This window comes from Dendrobium catenatum, unplaced genomic scaffold (assembly GCF_001605985.2).
Source record: "Dendrobium catenatum unplaced genomic scaffold, ASM160598v2 fragScaff_scaffold_783, whole genome shotgun sequence".
Taxonomy (NCBI): domain Eukaryota; kingdom Viridiplantae; phylum Streptophyta; class Magnoliopsida; order Asparagales; family Orchidaceae; genus Dendrobium; species Dendrobium catenatum.
This window is the reverse complement of record NW_021319245.1, coordinates 306,169-323,105: the sequence shown is the minus strand read 5'-3', so window position 1 is coordinate 323,105 and position 16,937 is coordinate 306,169. Positions and strand designations below refer to the sequence as shown.

The following is a 16,937-nucleotide window of genomic DNA, read 5'->3' as shown; positions in this document are numbered from 1 at the left end:
ATTGCTACCCATCGGGGTGTGCTGGCGACAGCATCTATCCCCAATGGTTAGTCGTATGCGCGATCCAATCTGCCCTCCCATCGACCCGTTCGTGTCGAGCGTAGAGGCCTGCGATCATTTTGTCCTACGGGATAGTGCGGCCGTACCCTCTGCATTCGAACCCCCGCGAGCGGTGCTCCTTCGGAGGTCCACATCCATCATCCTGGGATGAACGATAAATATCGTCTGGACGAATGCATCCAGAGAGCATCATCTTGGGATGAACGATAAATATCATTTGGATGAAGTCATCCAGAGAGCATCATCTTGGGACGAACGATGAATATCATCTGAACGAACGCATCTAGAGAGCATCATCCTAGGCTGAACGATAAATATCGTTTGAACGAACGCATCCAGAGAGCATCGTCCTGGGATGAATGATAAATATCGTCTGGACGAACTATACTTAGAAAATTTTTTTACTAATCTCTGTTCGTTCCATTGCTCATTTTGGAGTATAACCGACTAGATCGTCCCGTACGAACATGGTTCATATTATGCGATTAATTTTAGAATGTGTGAATTTTAAAGCTCTCTCCATGTGTGTGTGTGTGCTAAGTTACTCAATTACAATCATACTGTCTCAGACTCAAATAAAATGAAAAAATACAGACTCCAATTTTACAAAATATTCTAAGCAGATCTTGATTTAAATTTTTCAATAATCTAGTGTATGATTTTCCTGAAATATTAGTACACACAAAAGCAAAAAATAAATATTCCAAAATGTGCTAGGAGAAAATAATAATCAAAACATTAATATTTGGAATCATAAAAAACATACAAGTTCCAAGTGTTTAAAACATGCAAAGCTAAGTATCAACTTTCTCAATAATCTCCTCCTTTTTTATGATGGCAAAATAATTATTTATTGTGTATATTTGAAAATCCTAAGTTTCTCCTAAACTCCCCCTGAATAAATAAGTATGTGAGTGTAAGGGGTATGCAATAAGTACAATAATTTTTTTTGTAAGTTTTTATTACACATAAAGACCAGCACATAAAAAACAATATTGAAATAAAAAGAAAAAACTTAAACAACCCTAAAAATAAGAAATACACAAAAATAAAAAATAAGAAAAGACAGGGAAAACATAAGATAAATAATATTTCTCTCTCTTTTTGACAACAACAAAAAGAGAGTAAGAAACAAACAATAGAAATGTAAGAAGTCATATGAGAAATCCTTTGATAATTGATCCTGAAAGAGATAACGATATAATAGCAATGATAAAAGTATGGTTCATTAAAAAATAAAAATTCATATCATTTAAATTAATATATAACAAAAACAAGATAAATATATCAAAATCATGAATTAGTCTAGACAATGTGATAAGAAGAATTATTACAAAATTGATGAAATAAAAATTACTGTAAGTCAAGTTCCAATATTAATTATAATTGAACATTAGATTGATTTAAAATTAAAGATTAAAAGATAGAGAAAAAAACATATACTTGTGACAACATTACGCATCTTTTCAGTATTTGTGGCACATTTTGTGCTTCTTTTTACTTTTGGGCTAATTTTGTGCCTCTTTTTCAATTTGCAAACCATTGTAAATTCTTTTAATTTTTGTACCTTTGTACAATTTTCAAATTTTCAAGTTGTTCTTTCAAATATCAATAATCTAAAAGTTCAAATTTTTCTAAGTATAAAGATAATTATATTGAAAAAATGAAATAAATAATAATAAGAATTCAATATTGTAATAATAATACTATAATTTTGTATGCCTAAAAAGAATATGAGAATGATATCCTTAACTTGATTAAGTTATAAGCTAATTTAAATTTATAAAAATTAGATTTTCTAATGATATGAAGTTTTGCATTGCTTTTCAAAATATACCACTTTTTAGATCACTTATATGAAGATAATTATATAAGCAACAAAAATTATCAAAATCAACTAAAATAAGATAAGATCATTTTTATTGATATCAAAGTAAATGATATTACAATTTAGTACGATTGAAAACAATTTAGAACAACTAATATAAGAATAAGAAATATAAAAAAATACCAAAGATAGTTATAGAAATTCTAAACATAAACATATCACATCACATCATCAGCATTAACAAAGAAAAACACAGAAGAAGTAAAGTCATCACTCAGAGAGGCCCTGATCTGGAGGATGTTGCTGGTTGAAGAAATTAAAATAGCTACTCATCATAGCCATATTAGAGCTCACAGAGTCGAATTGACCTCTTATCCAACCCATATCCTGTTGGTACTACGTATCCTACTGTTGTATATGAGTCTCAATTTGATCAAAGCGTAGATCAAAGTGACTCTCAAGATGATTAAAGTAATGAATCAACTCGTGAAGATTTGGCCCACCAGCAGGTGCAGGTCCTCTCTCCCCTCCCTCAGTGTCAGCAGCTTCATCATATTTCACAAAGATAGCTCGAAATGAACCATCATTGTAGTACAAAGGCTCTTCTATATGAGACACATCAGGATGAACTAATTCATACTTCTTCTCAAGAATATATGCCACAAGGTGTCTTAAGGCTATGTTTTTCTTTCTCTTATGGAATATATGGCCAATTTCAGAAAGCCCATAAAGGTAGTCAAGAATGAGTTGGGCTTTGTCAATGGGTTGACCAGTAATGATGAGATAAGTGACAGTGGAAAGAAGAGGAGTTATATTAATTCCATCACCAGCTTTTGGAATGATGGAAGTTCTAAGAACATGCTGGATGATTCTAGCATCTTGGTGTAGAGTGTTTACTTTAGATAAATGACACTCTTGTCTAATCCCTCTAAGCACCCAGTTTATCTCAGTCCAATTGAAATTAGAAGAAAAATTTAAAGTGTGGGCTCTTATTCCTTCAGTCCTTAAGTTTAAGAAAACTCCCAGATCTTCCTTAGTTATTTCTACATTCTTTTTTAGAACATAGGATTTAATCCTATCTTGATCAGAATTAAAGGTCATGTTTGCTAAAAAATAATGAAATGTAGATATGTTAAAGGAGTAAATTAGAATAAGGATAAACTCAAATTGGGTAGAGGAGAAGAGTGGCAATATCTGATATATTGTATTTTCCTGAATTAGAACTCTGGAAGGGGTTATTTTTGCATATACAAACCTAGGAAAGGATTCCTCATTTGCTTTAGAAAAAAAGATTTCATTGGTATTCCTCGAGGAAGGTCCTATAGTCACTTCCTTAGCGTACCTAACCCTCTTGCTTGATCTCGCCATAGAAAGATCAAAGGGAAAGAAGGTTGGAAAAGGCTTTTGAAGAGAATGAAGTTTGAGTTCTAAACCCTTTCAATTTAAAGAAAAAAATGATATTTCGTACATATGAAAATGAGTTCGTCCCATATGATGCATGGGTTCGTATGTACGAAGCAACATTTCATATGTACAAATAAATACGGTTAAAATGAAATGAATTTTTGTAATCATATGAGTTACGAGGCATCCTTTCATACAGGTTTTTGACCAAATAATTGTACAGATGAACAAGTGTTCGTCCAAGATGATCGGTTATTTAAGATCATTTTTATGACAGTTTGAATCGTCCCCTATTCAGAATGACACGTGGTTTATATGTACGAATTCCAAGTCTGTACGTATGATCTGAAATAATAACTGCTTATGTCCGTATAACCATCTAGAAGCATACATACGATTGAATACACATTGCTTAGATGCTTGTGACGATCATACAGACGAACTGTATTAAAAATTGAAAAACTGTACGCATTCTTTCTAGCCAATTGATTAATACGTTATAAAATTTGTCTAGTATGAAAGTAATTCCGTACAGACGAATTTCACACTTAAAAATTTCTTATGATTGCTTAAAAATGAATTTGAATGTGGAAATGTTTTAAAAAAACATAAAAAAGAGATAAAAGTATAAAAATAAACATGCACAAAAATAAAAAAACACACAAGTAAAATCACCAAATTAAAACATAATTACAAAAACACATATCAAGGTTGCAAAAATATTTAATTAAGCATTTAAATCAATCACATCAAGTCTTGTTCTTAATGTACTGAAAGTATCAAAGGCTACTAGTTTTGTAAAAATGTTTGCAAGTTGATTTCAGTTGAAACATGATTGAGTTCAATTTCTCCTTTGGATATATGATCCCTTATGAAACGATGCATGATATCTATTTATTTGGTCCTTAAATATTGAATAGGATTTTTAGAAATATAAATGACACTAGTGTTATCACAATAAATAGGAATTAGGCCTATTATTAATCTTAAATCAATAAACTATTATTTCAATCAAGGTACTTGTGCCACACAACTCCCTAATGCTATGTATTTAGCTTCAGCAATAGATAGGGCTATAAAATTCTATTTTCTATTGGACCAAGAGACTAAAGAATTTTTAATAAATTGATATATTTCAGAAGTACTCTTTCTATCAACCCTACAACCTACAAAGTTTGAATTTGAATATCCAATTATTTCAAATAAAGAGCTAAACTTAGGATACCAAATTCCTAAGTTATGTGTTTCCAAGAGATATCTCAAAATCCTTTTCACTATTATCAAATGTGATTCTTTTGGATCTGATTGAAATCTAGCACACAAATAAATATTAAACATAATATCGGGTCTGCTACTAGCTGTCAAGTAAAGTAAAGATCCAATAACTTCCCTAAATTTCTTTTGATCAACAGATTTTCCCTTATGGACCTTATCTAACTGAATTGAGAAACTCATAGGTGTACTAATAGGTTTAGCATTGTCCATTTCATACTTTTTAAAGATGTCATTAACATACTTCGATTGATTAAAAAATGTACCCTCCTCAATTTGCTTATTGCTAAATTTTAGAAAATAACTCAGATCTTCTATTAGACTTATCTCAAATTCACTACTCATCATTTTTGAAAAATCATCATAAAATTTTTTATTTGTAGATCCAAAGATAATATCATAAATATAAATTTATACAATGAGTATATCCTTTCTTAATTTTTTTAAAAAGAGAGTTGTGTCCACACTTTCTTTTTTAAAAGATCTCTCAAGTATGAAGGTGCTCAATCTCTCATACCAAGCCCGAGGTGCCCGTTTCAATCCGTATAATGCCGTTTTCAATTTAAAACATGATTTAGGTGTTTAGAATTTCAAAGCCTAGAGGTTATTCCATATAAACATCCTCTTGAATCACTCCATTTAAGAATGCACTTTTAACATCCATTTGATAAATTTTAAATTCTCTAAAACAGGCAAGGGCTAACAAAATCCTAATTGATTTAAGTCTAGCTACTAAGGCAAAAGTCTCCTCAAAATCAATTCCTTCAATTTGATTATACCCCTTAGCCACCAATTTAGCCTTATTTCTAATTACTACTCCCAAGTTATTCATTTTATTCTTAAATATCTACTTAGTTCCTACTACATTTTAATCCTTTGGCCTTGTAGTTAATTCTCAAACTTCATTTCTTATAAATTGATTTAATTCTTCTTGCATAGCAAATATCTAAAATTCATCAGAAAATGCTTGATCAATATTTATGGGTTCTATTATTAAAATAAAGGCCGAATGATTGACTTCTTTGTTCAGTCCACGCCTAGTCCTAACACCCTCATTAGGTTCACCTATAATCAATTCTTTTAAGTAGTTTTTTGAAAATTTCAAATCTCTAGGCAAAGGGTTTTTTATCTCTAATTTTTCATCCAAATTTATTTTCTCAATCTTTTGGGAGTTAATTTCTATCTCATCCTCTCCAACAATCGGATCTTCCAAAATTTTAGATTCATCAAATATAATATGTGTTGTCTCCTTAATTGTCAAAGTTCTTTTATTAAATACTTTATAAGATTTTCTAACATTAGAGTATCCTAGAAAAATTTCTTCATCTAATTTTGAATCAAATTTTCCTAGGGTAGATTTTACATTATTATGTATAAACACCTTACATCCAAAAATATGTAAATATGACAAATTAGGTGTTCTTCTCTTAAGTAACTTATAGGATATTTTATTTAAGTATGATTTGAAATTCACCATATTCAAAACATAACATATTGTACTAATCGTCTCAGCCCAAAAATATTTAAGAAGTGAATATTCTGCCATCATGTCTCAGGCGGCTTTTATTAATGTTCTATTTTTCCTTTTGACTACCCCATTTTGTTGAGGGGTTCTAGGTGTAGAAAACTTATGATCAAACCCTTTCTCCTAATAAAAATTCTCAAATTTTTTATTTTCAAATTCACCTACATGATCACTTTGAATTGTCAAAATCTCACATCCTAATTTCATCTAAATCCAAATCAAAAAATTTATAAACTCCTCAAATGATTTACTCTTATGAAATAAAAATCTAACCAATGTGAATCTAGAGAAATTATACATAATCACAAATCTGTATACCTTCCCTCCTAAACTTACAGTTTCAACTTGTCCAAAAAGATTCATATGCAAAATTTCTAATGGTTTACTAGTTCTAATATCCTTATTAGACTAAAAAGAGGACTTCACCTATTTTCCTAATTGACATGCATCGCAAAGATTATCCTTAGTATAGTATAGTTTTGGTATATCTCTCACTAAGTTCTTTTGGATTATTCTTCTAAGATTTTTCATGCTAGAGTGAAAAAGTCTCCTATGTCAAAGCCATGACTTATTAGAAATAGTTTTTAAATAAAAAGTAGTAGGAGTTTTTATACAATTCAAATCTAGCATATAAATATTATTTATCTGTATACCATGCAAAATATCATTACCATTCAGGCTTAATATGCAGCTAGTAGGAAAAACTTTAACACAATATCCTTTATCACATAGCTGACTAATACTTAGAAGATTATTCTTTAAGCCTTATACTAACAAAACATTTTCTATAAATTTTTTTTTCAAGTTCCCTGTCATAACTAATCCTACCACCTTCCTTATGATCTTATCTCCTAGTGTAACCCTGCCTCCACTCTTGACTTCCAGCGATATGAATTGTGTAGTATTTTTAGTTATATGCTTTAAGCAACCACTATCCAAGTACCACATGCTCTCACAAGGCCTTGTGTGAGAGCTATCATGCAAAATCATCAAATGTTAGACCTAGGAACCCAAACAAGTTTGGGTTCACCACTTGGCAAATTATAAACAGATACATATATGTTATGTCTAGTTTTATGCATCTTAAGCTTCCACATCAAATGAGTTTTTCTTTCCAATATACAGGTGTGTGCTATATGTCTAAATAATCCATAATTATAACATTTAACTCTATGAATTGAATTTCTCAATCTTTTATATCTACTTTGTCTCTTCCTGAGTTGCATAAATTTTGGATATAAAATAGGATTAGTGAAATCTTCAAGTCTTAGGGGTTTCCTATTTTGCTCAAAAGCTTTTATCTTCAATCTAAAAAATGTATTCATATCTTTCAATATATAATTTGTATAATTCATCCAATATTTTTTGCTCTCTGATTCATCCTTAAAATCTTTAAATTCTTTTTCCATTTTTGTATAGGATGATTTTAAATTTTTATGGTTCTTATTCAAATCGTCGAACTCATCAAGTAATTTCATGTGGTTTTTATCAATTAAGGCATGATCTTTTTTAAGGATTTCTTATTCTCTTTGCAGTTCTTGTAACTCTAAGTTCAGACTAGTATGCATTTTTTTAACTTCCTATATGCATCATGTACGCGTTTAGAGACTTCTAAAAGTTCATTGTAAGTCAAGTCACATACCTCTTCTTAATTTGAATGATCAAGTTTATTGGCCATCAAGCATAGATTGGTGACTTCCTCTTTATTTTCAATCTCTAATGAGTTTGAAGCTGAGTCCACCTAGAAAGCTCTTTGGAATTTCTTCTTGCCCTTTTTTATAATTGGTTTCTCCTCTACCTTTTCTTTGCTAGGAGTGGTTTTGAGTTTTGGGCAATCTGACTTAATGTGTCCATGTTTCCTACACTCATAGTAAATCACATTATTTTAAACCTTAACATTCCTACTGAACTTGCCTCGATTCCATTGCTGGCGTCTCTTTTGCTTCCTCTTCAGAAAACTTCTGAACTGTCTAGTCATCAATGCAATGTCATTCTCATCCTCAGGTTGTGATAGATCACTCTCCAACTCCTCCACTATATTCTTATCCCTTTGTGGTTCACCTACATCAATCTTTTTTTGACTCATTCCTTGCTCGTAAGCAATTAGTGATCCAAGAAGATTATAAATAGAGCAAACATTTAAATCTTTAGAATCTGATATATCAATAATTTTTGCATCATAAGCAGTAGGCAAATAATAAAGAATCTTATTTACCATTTCAACATTTGTTAATTCTTTACCTAGTGCATGCAAAGAAGTGTTTATCTGAGTAAATCTTATGTACATGTTAAAAATAGATTCATTTAGTTTAATGCGAAATAATTCATAATCATGCAACAAGATGTTTAATCTAAATTGTTTAACTTCATTAGACCCTTCATAAAGAGTCTATCTCATATGTCCTTTCACTCTTGCAAGTGGAAACTCGCATATAGTCCTCTGACTTAAGTGCACAAAAAAAACTATTTAAATATTTAGCATTAAATTGTGCTAAGTCACGTTCTTATATAATCTAATCCGCAAAGGGTGTTTCTACTATAATGTCATTAACTAGTCTAGTTGGTTTTTTATACCCTTCTTTAACTAAGATTCATATACGATAATCAAGTGACTGTAAAAATATAGACATACATGTTTTCAAAAAATCAAAAGAAATATTATCAAACAAAGGAGATCTGGTGATCGAATACCCTTCAAGTGTGTTTCGATTTCTGAATGTTTCCATGGTCGTTAATAAAAAAGTAGTCTAAACTTATAGTTTTGAAACTAAGTTCTTATACCACTTATTGAAACTAATTAAATATGAGTTAGATTGTTAGATTTAAGATTATGTCCCAATGGCTAATTAAGAGGGGGTGTGAATTGGCAATTTAAAATTTTATCTCTTGTTAACTGGAATTTTAAGTGTCTAAAATGATGAAATTTTTTAGTAATTTTAAAAAATAATATTTCAACCATAAATAATAAAAAAATAGAAAAATAAAAAATATCAAAAAATAAAAAGACACAAGATTTATAGTGGTTCAGTCAAACACGACATATATCAACTCCCTGAAGTCTCCCACTTCAGGTATTGCACTGTTACCACTAGTGTCTCTCCTTTTACCCCCACAGTAAGGCGGAGAAGCCTTCACAAAAACTCTCTTCCACCACTATTCGGTGCAGCAGAGAATCATCATCTTTTTATACCCTCTAAGTGTAGGCAGAGTACCGTTATCCTTTTACTCTCTCTAAGTGTAGGCAGAGTACCTTCCACTGTTCACACTCTCCAAGTGTAGGCAGAGAACCTTTGGTTGTTCATACTCCTCAAGTGTCGATAGAGAACTATAACTTCTTGAAAGATCTTCTCACGAGAAATCTAGAAAGATAAGAGGAAAAAGTGAAGTAATCACAAATTACACAGATATCCTTACCTTTGAGTAACCAAGTGAATCCTTTATACTCCAATAGTAAAAAATCTCCTTCAAACACTCTATCTCACTCTCTTTTAAAATCCCTTAAGTATGCATGAAGATCAAGTGACAAAAAGATTTTAAGTCAGTTTAAAATGGACCTTTTATAGAAAAGATATGAAAAACTGTCCAAAAACTGTAATTTTTAATTTCTGACTGTCCCCAATCATCTCGTACAATCCAATTTTGTATGTACGAATAGTGTAAAAACTATTGCATATGAACTTAATGTGAACTGGTATGAACTGCCTTCATACCTGATCATCATCTTGTATGAACATGGTTCGTCCGATACAAAAATTTATTCTCAAAGTTCGTTGGTATGAAAAAGTAGGATGAATTCCAAGTTTCTAGAATAAAGAAGATCATCCTGGGATAAACCATAAATATTATCTAGACAAATAGTTCATTTTGGAAAATCTAGAGTCCATCATCCTGGGACGAACGATAAATATGTCTGGATAAACACATCCATAGAGCATCATGCTGAGACGAATGATAAATATCATTTGGATGAAGTTATCTAGAGAGCATCGTTCTGGGAAGAACGATAAATATCGTCTGAACAAATGCATCCATAGAGCATCTTCCTAGGATGAACGATAAATATCGTTTGAACGAATGCAACCAGAGAGCATCATCCTGGGACGAATGATAAATATCGTCTGGACAAACTATACTTAGAAAAAATTTTTGCCAATCTCTGTTTGTTCCATTGCTCATTTGGGAGTATAACTGACCAGATCGTCCCGTACGAATAAGGTTCGTACTGTACGATCTGTTTTAAAAATTATGAATTTTAAAGCTCTCCCCTGATGTGTGTGTGCTAAGTTACTCAATTACAATCACACTCTATTAGAGCCAAATAAAATGAAAAAATATAGACTCCAATTTTACAATACATTCTAACTAGATCTTGATTTAAAGTCTTCAATAATCTGGAGTATGATTTTCTTGATATGTCAGTACACACAAGAGCAAAAAATATTACAAAATATGTTAGGAGAAAATAATAATCAAAACAATAATATTTGAAATCATAAAAAATATACAAGTTGCAATTGTGTAAAACATGCAAAACTAAGTAGCAACTTTCTCAACACCTCTAAGGTCTCATCTTGCGTAGAAATTCATACAAAATCAGAAATCACTTGTTGGTAGAGTTTTAAAGGCAAAATATAGAATTGGAGTTTGGGACGAAGAATTGAAAAGAAATGCATCTTATTCATGGCGTATCATCAAAGATGGAGTTCAAATTTTGAAGTCGATTGTTAGATGGAATGTATCTTCCAGTAATAATATTGACATTATGAATGATAATTGGTTGCTTGATTGATGTTTAAAGAATTGTCCTGCTACTTGCAATCTGACAGAGCTCTAAGATAAAAAGGTATCTACACTTCTTGATGATGAGAGAAAAATAGGATATGAAGGTTTTTGAAAACTTATTTTTTTGAAGATATGATAAAACTCACATTGAATACTCCTACTTTTATTGATAAACAAGAAGATGGTTTAGAGTTGATCCGTTCCAATTCCGATAAGTCGATTGATGCTTCGGCTTATGAAGTTATTTCTCCTATCCAACAAGACAACTTGATTGATTTGAAGTGGATAAGAAATTGAAAATTTCTAATATGGAATATTTTTTTGGTGTAGACTATTTAACAATGCATTGCTTACTAACGATTGGTTGCATAAGAGAAAGCTACAACATAATTTCTGCTGTCCGAGAGGTTGTGATGGAATTGAAGAATTTGAGCATATTTCCACTCAATGTATTAAATTATCAGAAGTTTTAGATATGTTGAGACAATAGGGTATCAATGTACCTAAGTTTCAAAGTTAATCTCAATGCCATGAAGACTTGAAGAAGGGAGTTGGAGTGAAGTCAGACCTTACCAGATTTTACATTTCTATGGTCTATCAAAATTGGAAAGCCAAAAATTTGAGTAAATAGGGTAAGCCGTCACCTGCTGCTTTGACTGCTGCTGCAGAAATTCTTTCATCCTATTTGTTTTTTTACTTGTTTCCAATTGAAAAGAGACATGATATCAATTAGCAAAAGCTGTCAAATATTTGGTGTCCCCACCTAAAGATTGGATCAAACTAAACATGGATGCTGCTTTGACAAAGTCCAATATGGCGAGTATTGCAGGTGTTCTTAGAGATTTTAAAGGTAGATTCCTTTGTGCATATGGAAAGCAAGTTATTCATTGGGATGTTACCTACTTGGAATTGGCAGCTATACTAGATTTCAAAATTTCTATAAAGGATTGCATGTCGGTTAATAATGGGATTATTATAGGAGATAATGTGAATATCATAAAATTTCTTCAGAATTCGGTGAAGAAGTCTCTTGACAGGAATAATTGGATGCAAAGATTGGATCTCTCTTTCCTTGAAATGTTTAAGAATGATATTTTTCATTTTGTTCATAGAAAGTGTAATAAAGTAGCAAATTTTTGTTCTCATCATGTCATATTAGGTGATTTCTATTGGGACCTTTTTTTGGGTAGTGAACTTCCATCAACGTTTGTTTAGTTGATTAGGAAGAATTATGATAGGCTTCTTGTTCTTTAGTAGTTTGTATCTTTCTTTTTATTGATTAATGCAAATTGCACAGTTTAAAAAAAAAATTTAAGTTATTCCCCAAAGATTGAGCACTATGCTTAATTTATAGTAGAGAAAATTATAAGATTTAATTATGATGAAAATATAAATTAAATTTATTTTTAACTTGCCAAAAATGAGAATAAAATTTATTTTGAAATTTTTAATTATATTTTTTACTTAATTATAAATAAATAGTGTTCCTTTATAAAATTTAGCTTTTTAATTCGGTATCCTATATGTCAAAATTTCAACAATTTTACTTTTTTTAATTGTCTATTTTTTACCGTTATGTTTAATCAAAATCTTTACCTGCCCGACAAATGACAATTCAACACAGAACTTCTCTTTTACTTTCAATAATTAAAATAAAAGTTACTTTGAATAATTTTTTTTTTTGGGGAAAATTCCTTGAATAATTTTATTCCCATTATTCAAAAATAAGAACAGTGCGCAGATCCAGTCAAATCTCCCGGCCGCCATTGACCCACCGACGACGTGGCGTACTGGACAATCGCCCCCTACAGGCTTCTGACTCTATAAATACAAAACCTCTCGTGATCACTGAAGCCAATAATTCTATCCAAAAACAGAGCAGCATACATGGCAAGCTTGCCCCACAGCTTCGTGATCCTCCTCCTGCTTCCCCTTCTCATCGCTGCCGACAAATGCAACAAGGAAGACAAACGAGCCCTAATTTCCATCAAATCCGCCTTCAACAACGCCTACCACTTCGCCTCCTGGACCTCCACCTCTGCTTGCTGCGATTGGTACGGCGTTGAATGCGATCCCGGCGTCCCCGGCAACTCCGACGGCTCCCGCGTCACTGGCCTCTACGTCATTACCGACTCCAATGTCACCGGCCCCATCCCTTCTGCCGTCGGCGACCTCCCTTTCCTCACCAGTCTACGCTTCCACAAACTCCCCAATCTCACCGGTAACATCCCTTCCTCTATTACCCGTCTCACCCGCCTCTCTGTCCTCATCCTCTCCTGGAACTCTCTCTCAGGCCCCATCCCTTCCTTCCTCTCCCAAATCCCCTCCCTCACAATCATCAACCTCTCCTTCAATCTTTTCTCCGGCTCAATCCCCGCTGAACTTGCCAATCTTCCTTCTCTCCTCGGCCTTGATTTTTCCCGCAACCGCCTCACCGGACCGATCCCATCCGAATTCGGCAATTTCCCCAAATCCTCCCCGCCGGATCTCATTTTGAACCACAACAGCCTCTCCGGCAATTTACCGGTTTCGCTCGGCGTGCCGGAATGGGGCACAATAGATCTGAGCCGGAACAGTTTTACCGGTGACGGTTCGTTTTTATTCGGCGCGGGGAAGTCGACGCAAGTGATTGATTTGAGCAGGAATGAGTTTGCGTTTGATCTGAGCCGTATTACGTTTCCGGTGAATCTGACGAGTTTAGATCTGAATCATAATAAGATTTCAGGGTCGATACCAGCTCAGATAAACCAGGTGGAGGCGAATTTCTTTTCGCAGTTTAACGTGAGTTATAATCAGCTTTGCGGTCAGATTCCGGCTGGGCCGATCACGGCTAAGTTTGGGGTGGACGCTTATTTTCATAACAAGTGTCTCTGCGGCTCGCCGTTGCCGCCCTGCACTAGCAGTTAAATCTTTAGCTGTTATGCTTGTCGTCCTCTTATTAAATAATAATAATAATGGCACTGTTCATGATGTAATCGCATCGGTGCCTCCGCTTGCTATTGGACGTTCATGTCTTTCGTTTTGGTATTTTATAGGGATTTGTTGTTTTGTTATTTGATGTGGAAGTGAAATAAATGTATAAATTACCAAAAAAAAAAAAAAAAGAATAAGAAGGATGGGGAAGTTCAGTAATAAATTATGTATGTAATTTGCTTTATGTGATGGGGATAAAGAAATCATGGGCGATGTATAAAGTAACAAATGGCATGTCGGTTATTTAATCAGAGAGAGAGAGAGAGAGAGAGAGAGAGAAAACAAACAGCATTGCAACGAGTTGAATATTACATACAAGAATTCTTTGGTTACATACAATGGTGGCGCAGAAAGATTCTTTAAATATTTTCATAGTTTATTTCATTTACATTGGAGACTGTAATTCACTTTTAACAGTTAAAAGTACAATGCCAATGTGGTTAAGTGATTGAGCATCTTCATTTACGGGTGGCTAATTAGAAAGCACCACGTGTAAAGTACGAGGTTGACATGGCATGTTGCAGTCATGGCGCGATTGATGATTTGGCTTTGAGTGATTCATTTAATTGATTATAGTGGCTAAAACTTCAAAAAATCACCATTAATCACACACTTAACCAAACAATAGATGTGTTTTATTAGAGCGGGAAAGACCGGGTTGTTTGCTAAGGCAATGACAAACGTATTGTCACAATATAAAGGAGTGGAGGCCGTAGGAGAGCAGTTGAAGTCTTGGAGTAAGCGACATTGCCAGATGACTTCGGTAGCAGCTGCAGCAAGAGCTCGATAGTCAACCTCGGTGAAGGATTTGACGAACGCATTTTGTTTCTTGACGCTCCATAAAATTAGTGGGGATTCAATGTAGTTACATTAGCCAGATATAGATTTTCGATCAGTCTAATCACCGGCTCATTCATAATCTGCATAGGATCTATGAAAAAGAGAGTCATGAAAGAGTAGTAAACCTATATTAAGCATTCCTTGAATGTATCGTATAAGGCGTTAGAGTGCTTCAATGTGACTAATTTGAGGGTTTTCCATATTTTGGCAGATTTTGTTGACAGTAAACGAGATGTCAGATCTGGTGAGAGTTAGATATTATAGCAAGCCTGTTATTTCACAAAAAAATGTCGGATTGAAAAAGGTAGATGAGTTACCAGTGGTGGAAGGGGTTTTGAGTTGAGATGGCATAGAGACGGGTTTAGAGGTGATCATGCTAGCTTTGGAAAGAATGGTTTTAGCAAAATTTGTTTGATTTAGATGGAGACCATAAGAGGTATGGACCACCTAAATTCCAAGAAATTTTGAGATGGATCCAAGGTTGCACATTTTGAATTTAGTTTTCAGATTATGAAGAAGATCGTTGATAGCCATTGTGGAATTTCTAGTGAGGAGAATGTCGTCACGTAAACTAGAATGTAAAGAGAAACACTGGACTTGTTATATATGAGGAGAGAAGAATTAAAAGAGCTAAACTTGAATCCGAGAGTTTGAAGATAAACAGATAAAGTGGGAAACCATTGGCGAGGTGATTTTTTTAGACCGTATAGAGCCTTTCTTAGTCGACAGACATAATTTCTATGAAGAGTATCAAGAAACCCTGGAGGTTATTTTATGTAAACATAATGGGAAAGTTGACCATGAAGAAAGGTATTAGAGACATTGAATTGGTGAATGAGCTCGTTGTGATGAAGAGATATAACAAGAAGTACACGAACAGTGGGTATTTTGGCAATGGGGCTAAACGTGTCAGTATAATAAATGTCATATTCCTGGTTAAACCCTTGGGCAACAAGGCAAGATCTATACTAATCGATAGTACCATCAAATAAGAATTTTGTGTAAAATATCCAAAGACAACCAAGAATATTTTGAGAGGGGTGAGGTGGAACAAGTTCCCAAGTATCTTGAGATTAGAAAGATTGGAACTCTTCGGACATGGCCTTATACCAGTGTTTGAATTTACTGGCATCAGCATAGGTAGTGGGATCAGTAGACTCATTTTAATGAAGGAGATTAGAGATGGTTTTGGGTTTAAGATGTATTGTTTCTGAACAAGTTTGCATATGGTGAATAGGTGTTTGAATTCTTGAAGAATGAATGGTGTTGTTGAGGGATGTCGTGAGCGGAGGATTAAATATACGAGGAGATAATTGTGAGACCTCGTTCCCTTACTGTTCCTCTCTAGCTTGGATTTTCCTCCCAGGATCGTCCGGGACGATAGTGAGATCGTCCAGGCCGATCTGTACTGTTCAAAATATCGTCCTGAAACTAGTTCTGGAAACCGTCCAAGACGATCGATTTTGGTCTGATCGTCCCGGGACGATTTTGCGATCGGCCGGGCCGATCAGCCTAATGATATAAGAAAATCAGCTCGTTTTGAGGAGAGAGAAAATCGTTTTTATAAAAACAGATATTTTGAGGAGAGAGAAAGAGAAAGGAAAAAGAGGAAAAGCTGGGTTTTGGAGGCCGCAGAGCGCTTTTCGTCCGACGCCGCTGTTGGAGAAAGTGTAGATCTCGTGGTAAGGACTCCGAATCCTATTTCTGTTTTCAGAGATATTGTGTTTTGACCGAGTTGTGCATTGTTTTGTGTTTTCGTAGTCGAACTTTTGACCCGGTTTTGTATTGACACAACTTTCACCGCACAACTTTTAGTATGTTATAGATATGACTATTGTACACGATTTAAGTATTTTCTACGACGATTTTACCGGTCGGAATTGATTCTACGTGATTTTAATCGAATAGAAAAATATCAGGACTTGATTTGATTTGGATTCTATAGAATAATAGTCTTGTATTGATGTCGTGGATATTCTGCTGTAATTTGGAGAAATTTGGAATTTGTGCTTTTTGCAGGATTTTTGTGTAAATTTGATAGACTGCCATTACGCTGCCCGATTTTCGTAGATTTTCTGATTTGCTTGGAATTGATAGATTAGATTGATATGCTTATGATTATTGATATGATTGTTATAGATTGCTTTAATATTGATTATTGAACTGATTATTAATTGATTATTGATACTAGAACACACGTATAACCTGGTTGAACATTGGTTGAAGATAGAATTGACCTGTACAGGATGGTGG

At 33.5% G+C, this 16,937-nt stretch overlaps 1 protein-coding gene across 1 annotated transcript in view; it reads left to right on the top strand.

Moving 5' to 3' along the window:
- Positions 1-12,727: 12,727 nt before the first annotated feature.
- The window catches only part of LOC110105931 (LRR receptor-like serine/threonine-protein kinase GSO2), a 17,317-nt gene continuing 13,107 nt past the window's right edge, over positions 12,728-16,937 (top strand). Inside the window, exon 1 of the mRNA XM_020835623.2 lies at positions 12,728-13,777. Coding sequence (XP_020691282.1) covers positions 12,759-13,777 — 1,019 coding nt within the window. The 5' untranslated portion in view covers positions 12,728-12,758. The remainder of the gene's footprint in view (positions 13,778-16,937) is intronic.